This window comes from Diospyros lotus, chromosome 7 (genome assembly GCF_014633365.1).
Source record: "Diospyros lotus cultivar Yz01 chromosome 7, ASM1463336v1, whole genome shotgun sequence".
Lineage (NCBI taxonomy): Eukaryota > Viridiplantae > Streptophyta > Magnoliopsida > Ericales > Ebenaceae > Diospyros > Diospyros lotus.
Window position 1 is genome coordinate 2,928,428 of NC_068344.1, and position 17,582 is coordinate 2,946,009.

At 36.3% G+C, this 17,582-nt stretch overlaps 1 protein-coding gene across 6 annotated transcripts; it reads left to right on the top strand.

Annotated features, from left to right (window-relative positions):
• The first annotated feature begins 303 nt into the window (after window positions 1-303).
• LOC127805924 (uncharacterized) lies at window positions 304-16,718 on the top strand. 6 transcript variants are annotated; one of them, XR_008024231.1, is made up of 14 exons: window positions 304-792; window positions 3,344-3,507; window positions 4,060-4,282; window positions 4,362-4,504; window positions 4,585-4,793; window positions 6,382-6,516; window positions 8,447-8,575; window positions 12,106-12,521; window positions 13,299-13,515; window positions 14,096-14,289; window positions 14,404-14,709; window positions 14,832-14,899; window positions 15,506-15,589; window positions 16,315-16,717. XR_008024231.1 is itself a non-coding variant. In XM_052342770.1 (11 exons), the coding sequence occupies exons 1-11, from the start codon at window positions 389-391 to the stop codon at window positions 14,606-14,608; spliced, it is 2,445 nt and encodes an 814-aa protein (XP_052198730.1). In that variant the 5' UTR covers window positions 304-388; the 3' UTR covers window positions 14,609-14,999. The 6 variants fall into 6 exon arrangements, 2 of the variants coding, with proteins under 2 accessions (XP_052198730.1, XP_052198728.1); XR_008024233.1 differs by lacking the exon at window positions 15,506-15,589; XR_008024234.1 differs by lacking the exons at window positions 14,832-14,899; window positions 15,506-15,589 and having other exon boundaries at window positions 16,315-16,718.
• Window positions 16,719-17,582: the final 864 nt, after the last annotated feature.

Below are 17,582 nucleotides of genomic sequence, written 5' to 3' on the forward strand. Positions count from 1 at the left end.
CAAGAACGCACAGCAAAGGGACTCGGCTCTGTAGAGAAGGCGACGACTGGAATGCGGTGTAGGTAACTGTAAAAGGCAAGTGGAGATTGAGAACGGCGGTCAGTCGCGACTGAGAGGTGTATGGGTATAGGAGGGTAAATTTGGAATATAGTTGGTTGCAAGGAGTAATAAGTATGGCTGCGAATAGTAATTATTAAATTTATTTTAATTATGGCTGTAAAGAGTAAAACGTTGGTTGCAAATAGAATTTCCGTATCTTTTATTTTTATTTATTTGTTTATTCCTACTCTGATAGTAAATGGGCCAAGATAATGGCTAATATTACGGAGATGCCACTATCGTCGCTGTAAAACCCTCCCGCGTCCAGCACCTCTACCGCTGATCGGCCATGGCTTCCAGGCTCCGGACGGCCGGTTGCATCAAAAAGTCCATTCTGCCCTTCCGTTCGCGCATATTCCCGGACAAAACCTCGTCTTCATCGTCTTCGTCCGCTGATACTGCACCATTCTCTACTCTCCCCTGCAGAAGAGGCCGAATCCAGGCCCCGCCCAAACCTTCTTCTCCGAAGAAGGTGCCATTTACAGTCTCCGTCCATGGGAGGACGTGGGAAGACCCCTACCATTGGATGCGCAACACCGACGACCATGATTTCGTCGACTATCTCCGCCAGGAAAACTCGTATGCTGAAGCTTTCATGGCCGATACTCGGAAGATGCAGGATGCTCTTTTTTCTGAGATGACAAACCGAATGCCTGCAAAGATTTCCACTCCCACTGAGCGTTGGGGACCCTGGTCTGTTCTCTAATTCTCTTCCTCAATTTTCTTTCAAACCCTAATTATCACTGTTACTGTCACATAATCATCTGTATCTATAATATTGTTTAGCATGTAAATTAATGTACTTGGAAAGCTAATTACATTGTATCATATTCCTTTTCTTCTTTTCTTGCGAAAGAAAAAAGCAAAGTTCTAAAAAGGGGGGGGGGGGGGGGGGGGGTGTTCTTAGCTGCAAATAAGGGATGACAAATTTTTATTGATTTTAAGGATGAAAGGTAATATGAACTGTTGATGAACTACTAAAAAGAATTAATTTTTGAAAAATGATGTACTTATAGGTAAAAGAGAAACCTTCATATAACTAGAATGACAGCCACCCACCTAAGTGTTTTCGTTACCTTATTAAGGAGGCATGTCTTTCTGTATGGAATATATATTGATTACACCAAATATTCTGTTATGTCATAATTTTATAACAATCAGATAGGGGCCTGTCTGTCACACTTTCTACCTTCAGTTTTCTCTTTCCTTTTTCCAGTTTTTTTGGAAACAAAAATAGAAAATGACATTTTTATTGCTTGTTTTTTATGCCAAAAATTTTAGAAAAAAAGGAAAATAAGAAAAAAATTTATTTCCACATTATTTTCTTCCCTTCCCTTAGACCCTTACCCTCCCCACTGCCAACGTTAGACTCCTAGGGCCTCATTGGCCATGCCCCAGACCATTGTTTGTTGACTCCAAAGAGTCCCAAGAGTTCTTTGAACTTGGTAACCACCATTGGTGGGAAGGAGGGAAAGAAACAACACAACAAAAGTCATAAGGCCTTAATCCTTGTAAATGAGGCCGGCTGGGTACATGAATTTTAGATCTCCAACCATCTCTATCTTTGACCTATTCTCTGTAAAGTCATTATGAACGATGTCATGTCTAATATGTTATTCCCAAGTTTTCTTTGATTTCCCTCTCCTTCTTTCACTACGAATTTTCTCCATTTCATTCAATTGTCTCACAAATGCTTCTATCAATTTTCTTTTCATATTCCCAAATTACTTTAATTGTGATTCGTTCATATTGTCTTTAATAGGCGTCACTCCAACCTTATTACTCATGGTCTTGTTTCTTATTTTGTTTTGTTTTTTTTTTTTATCTTCTCTGTATGGCCGCACATCGAACACTATTCTTATCTCAACTACACTGACAAGTGACAATGGGTACTGCCCTGGTGGAAGGCAGTATCCACCAGGGCAGTACCCATTGTCTCCCTATTTATTGGTCAATCAAATAGGTCAAAAAACTTAAAATCAAATTATTTATCAATGGGGTTAAGTTGAAGCTCCTGATGGGTCACCATGTGGTGGTGCTTGCTGAACCGGTGACTGAAGGCAAGCTTTTCCCTCAAAGGCAGTGAATGAAGGCTCCTCATGGGTTATTGGTGTTGCTGAAGAAGGTGCCTGAATAGGACTTGTATGCTGCAATGGTAGTGCTCCTCTGGCAATGATGGAGAGTGAATGTAAACAGAAATAAGGAGGTGGCAAGGCTGCAATAACTACTGGCCAAGCTCTCCAATGGTAGATAGAGTCTTCTTACTAGGTTGACTGAATAGAACAAGTTTTCTGTTTTATAACTATGATTCTCCTTCTCCAAACAGAAAAGAAATTTTATGTATCTAGAAATTCCGAACACAAGCTTTATTTGTTTGGGCTCAGATATCACTTGTTAGGGAATAAACCAAACACAAAAATAAATTCTGTTTACATCCACACAAAATCAAAACACTCAGATTTAACTTAGTTTGACAACGTGCCTACATTCATGGGTGAAAGAGGAGTAGAAATTCACTATGTGAATAATGAGTTATGAAAGAGATATGCTATATCACTTAACCCAAAAACCCATTACAACCAAATTCACAATCACACTGAGATTTATCAATTAATGCTTAGCCACAATCTGAAAATGAGATATGCGACTTTATTTATAGAGAAAATAAGATCGGCTAGAAATCCTAAACTCACTAATGTTTAGATTGGCTGTACTAATCTTGTCTCTGTCATACTTACTAGTTGAGTCATCAAAATTTGAATTTAAGAAAATCTCAAGTGTATTTCCTCCATGAATCCCATGACACGTTTCTGCTTAATGATACATATCTCTAATTAAAAGGGGGAAATTGAAATAAAACTAAAGACAAATTAAAATTATCAAACACGTTAAGTTCCCATTTCTTAAAATCAAAATGATTACTGAACACAAAATATGAAAATCAAAACTTAAAACAGAAATTATCAAATATCCCCCGAGAACATGGAATGCTGTATGCTACAATTACATAAAAATGTGGAAAATTTGCTGATGTCTTTCTTTAGTGGAAAGTTATATTCTTCATTTATTATTTCTTGATTTTTTTTTTGTGTTTTTCTCAAAAAGGATCTTAAAAACAGTGCTAGGTTTGCATTCAGTTAGCATCTTTCAGGGAATTATATATATATATATATATGTGAACTAGCTAAAAGAACTGCTGTCAGATAGAACCTAAAACTCATGGATCAATCTTCTCATTCAACAGGTTGTACTACCAATACATTCCGGAGGGTAAGGAGTATCCAATTCTATGTAGGAGACTAGCATCTGAAAAGAAGGGTTGGGTGGATACTTTCTTCAATTATGCAAGAAGAGGATTTGGGAGGGAGGAAGTTTTACTTGATTGGAATGCAATTGCACAACAATATGGTGAGTTTCTTTTTCAGCTTTTATTTGCATGACATGTGCCTTATTTCTTCTTGGGGTTTTTATTCGCACAGTGACAACCTTGTTTCTTATATTTATTAACGGTCTCCTCCATATGCAGTCTGTTAAAATAAAAGTTTCACTGGGAAATTTATGATGTTTCTAAGTCTAATTGTTGACAGTGAGAGCATGAATCCCCCAAAATTTTAAATCTCCATGTAGTTCAACATAGCACAAAGCACTAGTCTTTGACCATCAAATTTTAATCAAATCTGCAGTATCAGACGTTGATTACCATGAAACATCTTATTGTGTTTCTGTCATTGTGTTCCCCCTCTAACTTTCAAATGTGTTTCTAAAATTACCATGCCTATGGGGAATTAATGTGGTTTAGTAAATTAAATTTTAGTGTTGTGTGTAGCTGAGGCTTGGTATGTTGTTGTAGATGATTTAGTGTGGTGTGGGGTTTGCTATTTTTCTGCCATCGAATCTCCCAAAGTACATTTATTTGCAAATCTTAATTTCTGATTTTTTTTCTTTAAAAAACTTTCCTAGGATATGTTCATGTGGGCACATGTCGTGTATCACCAGATCACAGGTTCCTTGCTTACACGCTAGATATAACTGGCAGCGAAAATTTCATGCTTCAAATTAAGGACCTTAGAACAGGGCATATTCTTCCAAAATTAAGAGCTGATGCAGTAGTTAGCTTGGCATGGGCACAAGATGGTAGCACACTATTTTATACTGTGTCTGACGAGAACCAACGTCCCTACAGGTAATGTTCCTGACTGCTTTATATTGGGTTCTTCACTTCACTATATTTGTAGCTTCTCACCTCTTTGTTACTTAACCAGGGTGCTATCCACAAAATTGGGATCAGATTCTATGGTCGCTGATCCAATATTTACAGAGAATGATTCCAGATTTTGTGTGGACATCACAAGCACAAAGGATGGCAAGTTCATTACTGTGAATTCTAACTCAAGAACTTCATCTGAGGAAGGAACTTACCTGTTTCATATCCATTTGTTGATGTGTGGAAAATTCTTGTTATCTTAAATATTGGTAGTTTCATACAGGTTTATGCCATAGATACAATTAACTCACAAGATGGATTACAAAGATTATGTAAGCGTGTCCCTGGTGTACAGTACTTTTTGGAGCATCACTGTGGCTTTTTCTATATTCTGACAAATGCTTCTTTGAGTAAGGGTAAGGAGCTGTGTCCTGGAAGTTATTACTTGGCTAGATGCCGAGTCGAAGACACAAAGTCAGGCAACTGGCAGGTAAGTTTTACTTTCGTTGATGTATGATTCACTTTTTAAAACAGTTCACACAACTTGAAGAACTTAATGCATGTGCATATAATTTTAGAAATAGTTTTGAGTGCCAGCAAAAGAAAAACACTAGCGAATTGTTTCTATGTTTCACTTATTTTTGTTCGCTGAGCGGGCAAGGGTTGTAGCAGAGAGTATAGTGTGTTTGTCTGAGATGTATTTTGGTGAAAATTTATGAACTTCTTGAATGGACATGTGGGAAAGTGTCATGTTACTGAAGCAGGAAGAGGTAAGATGAACTACTTTGTTTGCTTCTCCTAAACCTATATTGCCTTGTGTTGAGATAAAGTTAATCCTTTACCTAATAACTTAAGCTTTTAGATGAAATAGTGGTTAACAATTTAACATAGTATTAGTGTAGGCAAAGGTCTTGAGTTCAAACCTCACCACTGAGCCAGTATTTAAATATTTGCACTTGTTTGGACCAGTGATGCAATGAAGCCTGACCACACGTGGGGGCTGTGTTGAAAGTGAACATGATAATATAAAGGATAAAGTTAACCCTCTATCTCACAATTTAAGCTTTTAGACAAGATGGTAGTTAACAATTTAACATCTCGTAAAAGAGGATACTGTTTTATTGAAATTCAGTGCATTTGTGTTACCTCACATACTGGGATTAAACCTTGATATGTTGTTGTGTCACAGGTCATGTGTTGTACTTGAAAATGGCAGTTTCGAGTTTTTATTAAGTTCTTAGCTGGTTACTTTCTGCCAGCTGATCAGAATTCTTAACTTAGAAGGTTAAACTTGTACAAGGAACCTAAGTTCAGACTTGTTTGATTATTTATCAATCAGGAAATGGAAGGTGTCATAGTTCTATATGCACATAATCTGTGCCTTTTACATTGGCACCCATGTTTTTGATGTGTTAAATGATCAAGAGAGAGCCTTTTGGAGGTTTGCAATGGTAATATGTTTGACAGGTATCAACTTCTACTTGATGTTTTTAAGTTATCATCAACACAGGCTTTAATCCCACTAGGTGAGATTTGCATACATGGATTTTCACTCTCCCATCATCTCTATCCATGACCATATATAAAAGTCATTAAGTGGGATGCAATATTATAATTATTTGGGAAATTCATATTTCATAGATGGCAGGGAACATCAATCATGATAATGATAATGCGTGGATATGATTGTATTTGGTTCAAATCAAGTGGCTTCATAGATAGACTTTAATGAACAAAAAGGATTGGATAACCCTAGTCAGTTAGTACTTTAAGTTTTTTTGTTAAGCTGGGTTACTAATGTCTGGGAATTTATGTCCAAGGTCATGGAAAATATTGTACTTTTCTTGGGTTTTTGTTCTTTATATAAGGAGTGCGATAAGTTCATTGTGTGATGATCTTTATATCAAATTAAAGAATACAGTTTTATATTCTTTTATCTGGAAAGTACAGAATGTTTCTAGTTTGTTGTGCTGCATTTTCCTTGTTTGGTTATCTGTCTCCCCCCACCCCCCTCTCTCCTTCTCCAACAAGATTATTATCATTATTGCTTATTTTGATTATTAGTATTTCCTTCATAGAATATCATTCTACCAAGTGAAGACTTCAGCTTGCGGGACATGGACATTTTTAATGGACATCTGGTGCTTTTCCTTGACAAAAAGGACTCTTTCTGTATATGTTCCATCAATATGCCTATAGATGTTGATTTTAAGGTATTGAGCTCTCCAATTTGGTTAGTTCATGTCCAGTAGTTCAGTAAAAACAAGATACTGTTTGCATCTCAATGATGTGTCCAAAATATTACTGATGAAGTATGGAATTTGTGTCAGTTCAATGAGTTTGATTCGCTCAATTTTATTTCTTCTATTGTTGAATCTTCTTTCTCGTGCACACTTTCTTGTAGCATTTGTATCCTTCCCAGCTTTCTTTTCCTCCGGGGTCTTTCAGCTTCAATTTGTCTTAGAAAGGAAAAATAAAGAGATCTCTCCATTTATAGACAGCTAAGTAGGTGACATTTCCTTCTGTTTGCCATGGGGTCCTTATTCTTTTCCTATTCTTGCTGTTGCCCTTGTCATATGCTATTTAATATCATTTTACTCCCTTCTCCTCATCAGGGGTCCTCCACTTTCAAATTTCTTCTTAAAGAGCTGAGGAAGTAATTTATGGATGCATTAATGTTACAAGAGACAGACAACCAACGGCACTGTGGAAATGCACTGTGCAACATTAATGCATCCATAAATTACTTTCTTAGCTCTTTAAGAAGAAAATCAAAATTGGAGGACCCCTAATGAGGGGAAGGGGTCAAATGATATTAAATAGCACCTGAAGAGGGTGACAATGAGAATAGGAAAAGAATAAGGGCACCATATCAAAAAGAGGGAAATGGTCACTGATGTAGTCATCTATAAGTGGAGGGATCTCTTTATTTTTCCTCTCTAAGACAAATTGAAGCCAAAAGACACTGGAGGAAAAGAAAGGAAGGATACGGACGCTACGAGAAAGTGCACACAAGAAAGAAGATTCAACAATTAAAGAAGTAGAATTGCAAGGTCAACTGCGAATTGAACTCATTGGACTAGCTCAAATTCCATACTTCATCAATTACAGAGTACTCTTATTATTTCATCAGGAAGGTTATGTTGCCCAAACCAGATTGAAAGATAAAAGTAATGAAGATTGAGTGATTTCGGGAAATATCAAGCATATTATCCCTAATATTCTAATTATTTGTACATTTTCACATTGATTTGCATTGATTATGTTGACATAGATATTTTTTCTTCTTTACAATGGGAGGGCAAAGCTCAAACTTATATTCTTAGTGGCTTGTTATTTAGTAAGGATTAATAAACTTAAAGTGGGATAAGTGATGAGAAGAATTTTTTTTCCTGGTAAGTACAGTAAGTGTAATCAGTCCAAACTTGAGACTGAGTGCATATCATGATGCCACAATGATGGTATACCCCCTCAGGTGCTTTATTACAAATATAAGAAAATTACCCCACTGCTACCATGTCTGAAAATACCACAGAAAGATGGATTTCATGATCTTGCTGCCATAAGTTAATTGTTGTAGGAGATTGTAGATTTCTAACAGAAAAGTTCTATACCTGTGGTGTTTTTCCTAGTTTTGAGCAACTTTGATCTTAATGTTTTATTCCTTCTGTTACCTATACTGTATTTCTCCGTATTTTTTATAAGGAACTACAAAGAGTGTTCAATGGCCCTGAGAATTTTAATGCAAGTGGTCAAAGCAAAAACTTTCAGGTTTTGAAGGGGCAAAACTTACTTTAAAAATTTGAACAGGCCAATACAAAATTTGTTATAGAAATACATGAGATCTCATATGAAAAATTTGAATTTTGGGATTTTTTGGGTTGTGCTTCTGTGGGTTTCTTTTGTTTGCGGGGGGGCATAGGGGCTTGGCTTCACCCGTCCCCCACTTCTACCAATTATGCTTACCACCAACTGTTTTTTTGCCATCCCAAGACAAGTTGTGCCGGGTTTAATCCCAGTTGGGATATGTGTTTGTATGCATATGCCACCCCCATCTATAGGAGTTTTTTTTTTGGGTGTTATTTTTGTTATATGCAGATGAATTTGTTCTTCACTGATAATTCCTAGTGACTTGTTTTGCAGAATTGTCTAGATATTGACGATCTTGCTCCTTGGTTTTTCCCTGTCCCATCAAACTTGTGTACAATGGTTCCAGGTTCAAATCATGACTTCATGAGCTCAGTATACCGTGTGGTGCTTTCATCTCCAGTGGTATAACTTCTTATCTGCTTAATAACACAGCATGCAATATTTGATATGTTATAATGTTTTTCTCCCCTGCATTCCCTTCCCCCTTTTCTTCTGTGCTGTTATATGCTGTACTGGAAATTCAATTTGAAATTTTCAGTAGGTTATGGATCGTGCCTTTTCATGCAATCCTCATATCCCTCTTTTGTTTTCATCATCAAACTAATTTAACATGTTAAAAAAACTCCCTTAATGTAATGGACTCTTAGTATTATAAGGAGTCAAGGTGGTTTGCCAACTGATTAAGCCATTGGTGGTTTGATTGGACTTCTTGTAGGGGCATTTGGTTCATATTTGTTTCATGAAATAGTACAGATTCACTTTGATTTGCTTTTCTAGTTAAGGTGCCATATAGAGCCAACATAATACTGAGAACATATATGGAAATGCTACCTTACTATTCTTATTTAAGGAAATTTAGCCATGTGAATAGTTTTGGTACCTGAGAATAGTTTTGGTACCTGAGTTTTCGAACTTTGGGCTTTTAAATGCTGTATCTTGAGATTCCTAATTTGACAATTAGTTTTTTTTAATAACAATTGGGTCTTTTGCTTGTAGCATTCATAGGTTTTAAAACTCTGTATTATTGTTTATAAGAAATGAAATAAATAGAAAATGCTTGGTTTCCACTTGGTTGAGTATTAATATTAAACCAAAGGAAACAAGATCAAATTGCAACCTTAGTTCCAATTATAATTATTATTATTATAGCCTGAGAGTAGCTAGCGTGTCACTTCCTTATTATTGGTACTTCATGTCATGAAATTGAATATTGATTTATGTTACATGCTTATGTTCAGATGATGTCAAAGTCTACAATAACTGCAACATCAGAATAAACCTTAATCATACATGTAAGGAACCATAATTTTACTTCCTATTTTGGAATACTTAAATAAATTCAGATGTGTTATTTAAAAATGAATAAATTTGGAGAATTTTTTGATTGGAAGAAAGTGAGGGAAATAGCTTAAAGCTAGAAAATTTGAGACATTGGATTTAGAATGGGTAAAATCAATATGTTGGGTGATTTGATGATTGCAAGATGGCCTTGGTGTGCTCCATGGTTGGACATAATTAATAAAAAGAATTCAAAAAGTAAAATTTTAGTAATTGTATTTCAAAAAAGGGTTAGGCTATTTTGAAACAGAATTTTGAATTAATGAGAAATATGGAAAACAGGTGTTTATATTGAAATAAGCAAGATTTCTTTTGAAATAGAGTTTTTTGAAGCTTAAAAATCAGCTCCCGTGTGAGTGGAGGCGCAATTTTGGGAAGTTTGCTTATGAGATTTTAAACATAGTTTACTACATTTTCCTGGTATTAGAATGAAATTTTGATCATTTGGTGGGTCAAATTATTATTTAAAGTGAAAATTTTATGCTTAATAAGGGGAATTAAGCCTTGGCTGTTTACTTGAGATACAAGGGGTTAAACCAACCGACCTAGGGTTAAACTTTAACCCAAGAGAAGCCCTAACTCGTGCATGCAATGATCTGATAAGCAAGGACAAGGGTTTTGACCAGTTATATGCTAGGAGGAAGAGACAAAAATGGGGGAGCACCTACAAAGGCGGTTTGGTGGCTGCAAAAGGAGATCAAATCTCCTGAAAAGGAGCTGGGGAAAAAAGGAGGCAAGCCTGCAAAGAGGATGCACTTTACATAAAGACCCTGATTTGCCCTTGAAGGAAAGCTTAAAGGAGGGGCAAAATGGTCCCAAGTGAAATACATGTAAGAGGAGCCAGTTTCTTCTCCTCATTTTCCTTCGCCAATTTTGAGAGAACCTGGGTAAGATTTTTTGTGTCCTAGGGAGCTCTTAAGGCTGGTCTTGGGGTTTCCAAGGTAAGAGGATTAGAGAATTTTTAGTTGAGCTCATTTTCCTTTTGCTACAAACTTCTTTCATTTCATTAGCTCGCTTCATAGGTGCATCTATTGGTCTTTTCCTCGCATGACCAAACCTTAAGTATTATGTGTCTTAATTGCTTCCAATCAAAATCAAATTAAAATTTTCTAGTCAGACTATATAAACTAAATTGAACAAATACTGCCATGCCATCAAGCACCGAGACTCGTCAAACACTCCCCATGCCTAGTAAATCTTCCAAACATATTTTATTATAATATTTTTTCTTTTTTTTGGAAACTTCTGACCCTTTAGGGACACACATGTATTACTTAAACACATATGGAACAAATTGTGTGTTTTGAGGAAGATAATTGATCCAATAATAATTTAAAAACTAAAGGAATTTAACTCTGGATAATGATAAGGTGTCTGAAGGAAGAGTCTGAAGAAAGTGTCCAATCATGCAAAATATCAGTTTTGCCCTTCCTCATTTACTGCTGCACCACTCAAATGGCTGATCCATCATCACCAATTCACTGTCACCATCTTGTGTTCAGTTTGCTCTCTTTTCTGGTCTGTGAATTTCTTGTACTCTTCACCATCATTGTCTTCACCTTTTGATCAAAATCCACCTTTTGGAGCCAGAGTGGATGATCACACTACAACAATGTGTTTGATTTGGGATTTTTTGATTTAGGAAGTGAAGAAATGGTTGACAAGGAGAGACCCACAATGTAATTTTAAAAATATTACAACAAGATTTGTTTCTTTATTGCAACAATCAGCCAAAACAAAAAGGAGTGCCGTTGAATTGAAAGTTGAAAGTTTCAATTTTGGCTTTGTGCAGAGGAATTCACAGACTACTCCTTTTGTGTTTTTGGATTTGATTTGTTGCTGGCAAGCAAATCAATTTTTGTGAAGACTAGGGTTTGAAGATTTCAATTAAGATTATTAAAATTTTGTTCAAGAAGCCATTGCTGATCATGGAGGAGAATCAGCTGCTGCACACCATAGCTTGGTTGAAAGAGGAAAACCACTGCCTTCATCACTGGCGAGCACTATGCCAGGGAGACCATGGAGCTCACCATTGCAAACTGCCAGTTTATTTCATCGGTGCAGTGGTAAAATCATCATTTTCTTTAATTGGTGAAGATATGAGAGGGAGGGTGAAGGAAGGAGGGAGACCTGTGGGGTAAAAAAGTCTTTCTGTAGCTTAGGAATTCTGGATCGCAAGCTTCCACTTTGATTGTGAATGACTCTTATAGCAGATATTAGGGCTTTTCGTCCATATTTTTTCCAATATAAAGAATGTGAAAAATTGGTTCTTGCTGATTTGATATGATAAAATTTACATGTATTTACATTGAGAAAATGATATAATTACTATTTCATACTCGTAATGCCTGGAAATACCAAATTTTGAGGCCTCACAATTTTCAGCTTGAAAATGTCGGTCCCTAGCATATTTCCAATTAATGGAACTGATTTCTTCTTGACCCTGAACTGTAACACTTGCAGAGTTTAACATATATATTCAACTTATGACTAGAATACTTTTTATGGTTCAGCTAACTGCTCTAGATAAAAGTTTGTTGTTCCAATTGGGATGACCTCAAGGTTGCTCACTTTTGTCTTTTTTTGAAATGCAGATGCCTGACATAATTGTTGATTATGACATGTCAAAACATACATTCTCAATAGTGCAGCAAGAGGAGGTATTGGGTGTTTCAGCTGCTACTGGATCATTTTCTCAGAATTCCTTTAGAGAAGTTAATGAGCTTCTAGACACAAGGTGGCACAAAGGGGAGTATCTCCAAAAAAATGAACGGTGGTCATGGAATGATTTGTCTGATGCATATTCATGTGAAAGAATGGAGGTTCTTTCCCACGATGGTGTTGGTGTTCTTCTAACCATATTGTACTCCAAAAAAACACATCAGAAGGGTCAGTGTCCTGGGCTCCTATTAGGCTATGGAGCATATGGAGAAGTTCTTGACAAAAGCTGGTGTGCAGAACGTCTAAGTTTGTTAGATCATGGTTGGGTGGTGGCATTTGCAGATGTGAGGTAAGTTAGTGCTTAAGAATTCTTTTCTTCTTTTCTTTGATTTTTTTTTTTCTGTAAATTTCTTTGATGTTACTGGCAAAGATTGAAAAGAGATACTATTCATATGATTTTTATTTGATTCTTATATATAGCCTTCTTCAGGAAATGTTAATTTATTTGCGGAAACATGCCGCACTGTGCTTAGACATCAATCTCCTTATCCGGCTGATCACAAGCATATAGCACATACGAGTGGATTAGTTTACAGCCATTGCATTACTTTTTTTTGATTTGTTGCTGAAGATGCTGTCAGAGGATGGAAACTAAAAACAATGGTTTTTGTTTAAGTAATCTAAAACAGAACAGCAATGCCAACCACAAAAAGTTGAGAGGATAATAGAGAACTCCAATATTTCTCATTTTTTACCCTAGACCATGATAATCAAATTCAAGTTTCTTCCTTTGGTATTGCTTTTGGTGATTTTATATTGAAATATTTTACAAATAAGATAATTCATTTAAAAGTTCACAAAAGAAGGGGGGGTGCAACCTTAGTTCACCACCTATCCAAGTAACCACATAAACCACTGGACTTGTAAATTACTTTAAAAAAAAAAAAAAAAATTCTTTGTAAGTACTAGATTTGGAAATAATGGCACATGCCTTTGTTAATTGATTGGCTTTATTCTAGCAGACTAGAAATGTCAAGGACCATGTAATGCTACTTTGTCCGAAACAAATTTATGACTCTCCTGGTGTTGTTCATTTTTGGTTGACTTGCATGATTTGTACATGCAGGGGTGGTGGGGGTGTTGATCCTTATTGGCACAGTTCTGGCAGTGGATTGCAGAAATTGAATTCTATATATGATTTTGTGTCATGTGGCAAATACCTGGTTAGTGAGGGTTATGTTCATAAAGGTAAGCTTGGGGCTGTTGGACACAGTGCAGGATGTATCCTTGTGGGAGCAGCCATCAATATGTATCCAGAATTGTTTCATGCTGCTGTTATGAAGGTGAGCTTCTATTGGAAAATACTAAACTATCCTGATTGAGTTCTTGGATTGGACCATGGATCATGTGGGTTTTTAATCTGGATGCTTATACTCTGCATGCCTGCTCAAAATATGAACGAAAAAAAAAAAAAAAAAGAGGAGACAAAAAGAGCTTGGATTTTTGCATGTATTTGTGCTTAATAGACATGAAAAATTCTAAGCTATCCTATGCTGCCACCTGTCTGGCATAAGGTTAGTCAAGATAAGGGAAGAGTAAACCTAATCTAGTCAGTCATCAATTCAAGCCATCAGGTCTACTTTTAGCACCTAATCTGGTTAGTTGAGATAAGAAAAGGGGAAACTTGAAATGGGAACAGTGCTATGGTATGCAAACAACATTCAGTATTGGGAATATATTTTGCCCATAGACTCTCTTTATCCGCAGGAAGGAAAATAACGTAGTCATACATAATCTTCCTTAGTTTTTTGAACTTCTACTGGCATGGTAATTAACGCTGTTAAGCTGCATTGTTTGTTTCTTCTTGTTTGACTTTACAATTGATTTTGACAAGGAAAAATATTTCTATTGTATTTATGCCAGGTTCCATTTCTTGACATATGCAACACATTGCTGGATCCAAGACTACCTCTCACCATTTTAGATTATGAAGAATTTGGAGATCCTCAGATACAAGAACAACTGGAGTCTATCTTGCAGTATTCTCCTTATGATAATATTCATGGAGGAGTGTGCTATCCTTCAGTACTTGTGACAGCATCATTTCATGACTCAAGGCAAATCTGCAGCTCATGCCCAGGAATAGACACATGCATTTGTTTACATTTGCACATATCACATAATTAGCTGTATTTTCATGAACTGATGCTGGCTGCATCTGTTAATCACAGGGTTGGTGTTTGGGAAGCTGCTAAATGGGTGGCCAAAGTACGGGATATTACTTGTTCAGCTTGTGCTTCTTCGGTCATCTTGAAGACAAATATGAGTGGAGGGCATTTTGGTGAAGGAGGCCGTTTTGGTCTGTGTGAGGAAGCAGCTTATGAATACGCTTTTCTGATGAAAGCTGTGGGAACCTTGAACCTTGAGATACTTTAGATTTTGCGGCAGATTCAACAATCTTACTTCTAAGATCCTAGAAATGACATTCAAAGATTGATCAACAGAATCATGGTTCTGAAAGCCTTATAATAAGAAAGGTGAAACAAATTTTTGTAGTCCTTATAGACTTCTCATTTGATTCTTTCACGGGGATCACTAAGACATTTACTGGCTCTCTGAAAAGTGAGATTCCTATTTGACCTTTTGCTGATTTATGTAGGCTTTTTAATGGGGTTTCAGTGTCAATTTCCATCTGCATGTTAATGTTACCGAACACTTCAGCATTTGGTGAGGCACTTAATTTTAGCTGTTGCTTAATTTTCTTTGATAATTATTTATTAAGAGGTTGTAAAGGATTTGCTTGAGTAGAAATGATATTAAACACAAATGAATTGGATTGCCTTAACTCTCAAACCACAGAAATCTGACAAACATCCACAAAAGAAATAAAATAAAAAAAAACAGCAGCAGAAATCTGGAGAATACAACATTCACAATTTTTATGCAGAAAACCCCGAAAGAGACAAATCACAGAACCTTGGTCTAGTTGAAATTTTTACCATCATGAGTAAGATGTTTGTGCAAGATTTGAGTCCTGCCTTAGCAGTATTACCTTAATGACACATTTGTGGGAGCTAGCAACTAGAATTTCTTAGACTTCCTTAAACCTATCCGCTTTTTGGGTTCGAAGAGAATGCTTTGCTATAAAGCCAAACCTTCCCATTGTTTTACTATCATCAGCACTATAACAGCCAAGACCCTTCAATCAGTTGGTGTTTCAAAATGCTTTTACATGTCATGTGAATTTGTCAACATATTAATCATATTTATATGTACTTTACATTTGTGACCATTCTGGCCTGGAATCTTTATTGATACTTGTATTGGATACAGATTGTGACCATTCCATTCAAAAGGGTAATGTTGCAGTAGACTTGCAAACTCAAGGACTTGCATGTCTGGAGAAGCATGAATGTGGTACATTCTTGTTACAAGCTTGATGATTGATACAAAAAGTTGATTTAGAGAGAGATTTTGGACCAGTTTCTTGATCTATTATTTATTAGTATGTTGATATTGGGGTTTTCCTCTCCATGCCTATTCTACTTAAAGTGTTGATATCCTGGCGTAGTGTAACAAAACTAAACAAATTATGACTCGTTACTCATGAGAAGGTCGGGAAAGTGGGTTCCCTCACTTCCTAAATAGTTTTACAATGGTTCAACCTCTCATATTCTATCCCTTGGGTGGTGTCTGATATGGAAGTACCAGAAGACTCAAGGAAAAGACCAAGGTGGTCAACCTTTGAAAAGGGTTTACTTTACCTTATGCAAACTTGAAGGATAGTGGTTGTGGCTTCTCATTGATAATTAAAAAAAAGGAAGTGCTAACTTTCATAAGTGTATGTATATCCTCTGTCTAGGAACAAGTTTTCATTTCTTTTCTGTCAAAAATGGCCACAAAATTTCTGTTCCTAGGTGATTGACTCTAAACATTAGTGGAAAAGTGAAGTTCTGAATGTTCTCACTAAGGCACATTGAAACCAAGACTAAAATGATCCCTAAACGATGAGTTGGTTTGACAGTTAAGCATATACAACAATTATACAAACTAGCACTTCATCCGTGGGAATTTTGTGCATGGTTTCATGCACAACCTTTCACTGTCAATAATCTTTCTTTTCTCATTTTTTTTTTTTTCAGGACACTGTCAACAGTTATCTTCAATGCTTTGTCCAGTTCAACAATGGGCATGTCTCATATCAGAATTGTTGAGTGTCCAAAATGTTTCTTTGCAAACTTTAGAGGAGTCCATAGTGTAACCTAAACCCAGGCACACAATTGTGGAAGAGACTGAGGCAGATCAGTTGTAGTCTTTACTGTTCTGTAATGTTTGTTATATCTGCTGTATTTTATGATTGGCCGGTTGTATCGTTAGTCTGTGATTTCAGTTGTAGAGGATTGGGAGTTTATTTAGGCTGTGTAGAAGAGATGGTCAAGGCTATATATAAGCTAGCCTTTCTATTGTATTTTCTGATATTGTGATTCATTCATTCATCTCAATTGAATTCGATGAGTTCTTCTCTTCTTATTCTCTTTTCTTTCTTCTGAAAAGTTTCTGTTTCAACAATTCCTTCCTTCCTGTAGTTGAAATTTGCAGCTTTGAAATGGAATTCTGTGAACAGGACAAACTAGTGGCTTGGTGAATACCCAGTTGGAATTAGCAAAGAGGGATCTTTATGGTTCTTTAGTTGCTGACTTGAAGCTTCATTTGGGAATCTGCTTCTTGTGGATGTTCTTTCTGGATGGCTACGGAATTTGGCTTTGTTACAGTTGGCCTTGGCTGTCTCACTTTCTTTTGTTCTTTTGCTTGTCTTGCCTTCATGTTAGCCTTGTTTTCTTTAGGTCTGCTTTGGACTCTTCCGATCATTTTTTCTTCAGTATTTGGCTTACTTTATTTGGATAATAATCTGAATTTGGACTACTTTACTGGTTTTCCCATAATGAATGATGTTGGCTTTTCAAGGACAAGCAAGGATGCCATTTATGAGACACCCCCATACTCGAGAGGCTCATTTATAGCCCAAGTCTTGCATGGACTCCAAAGCATATGAATGATCAACTCGAGTTTGTTCTGTACTGAAACTTTCTTGCTTTTTTATCCTTTTTTTTTTCCTGGTTGTTAGGTGTTTCAGGGATTGAAATTAGGGTTTTTTTTTTTCCTTCAGGATAAAATGTATTAAATTGACCCATCAAAGGATGACACGTAAGACGTGTACCTGCATCGTATGTCATTGCCTAAATGTTTTAGGTGGATTTAATGAAGTGCATTTCTTGTCCTGTGCCCCAAGAAACCCTTCAAATTAAAATAAGCCTTGGACATTTTACATTGTTTTTGGCTGGCAAAGGCGAAGGCTTAATAACTAGAAGTTATAATTTCAGAGGTGCTAGAAATTGGTTTAAAATTTTTT

Excerpts from the sequence above, each read along its gene's own strand:
- LOC127805924 (XM_052342770.1), top strand. The coding sequence starts at position 389 with ATGGCTTCCAGGCTCCGGACGGCCGGTTGCATCAAAAAGTCCATTCTG. Across the intron at positions 793-3,343 it reads ACTGAGCGTTGGGGACCCTG|GTTGTACTACCAATACATTC; the intron begins GTCTGTTCTCTA and ends CTCATTCAACAG. Across the intron at positions 4,794-6,381 it reads CAAAGTCAGGCAACTGGCAG|AATATCATTCTACCAAGTGA; the intron begins GTAAGTTTTACT and ends TTTCCTTCATAG.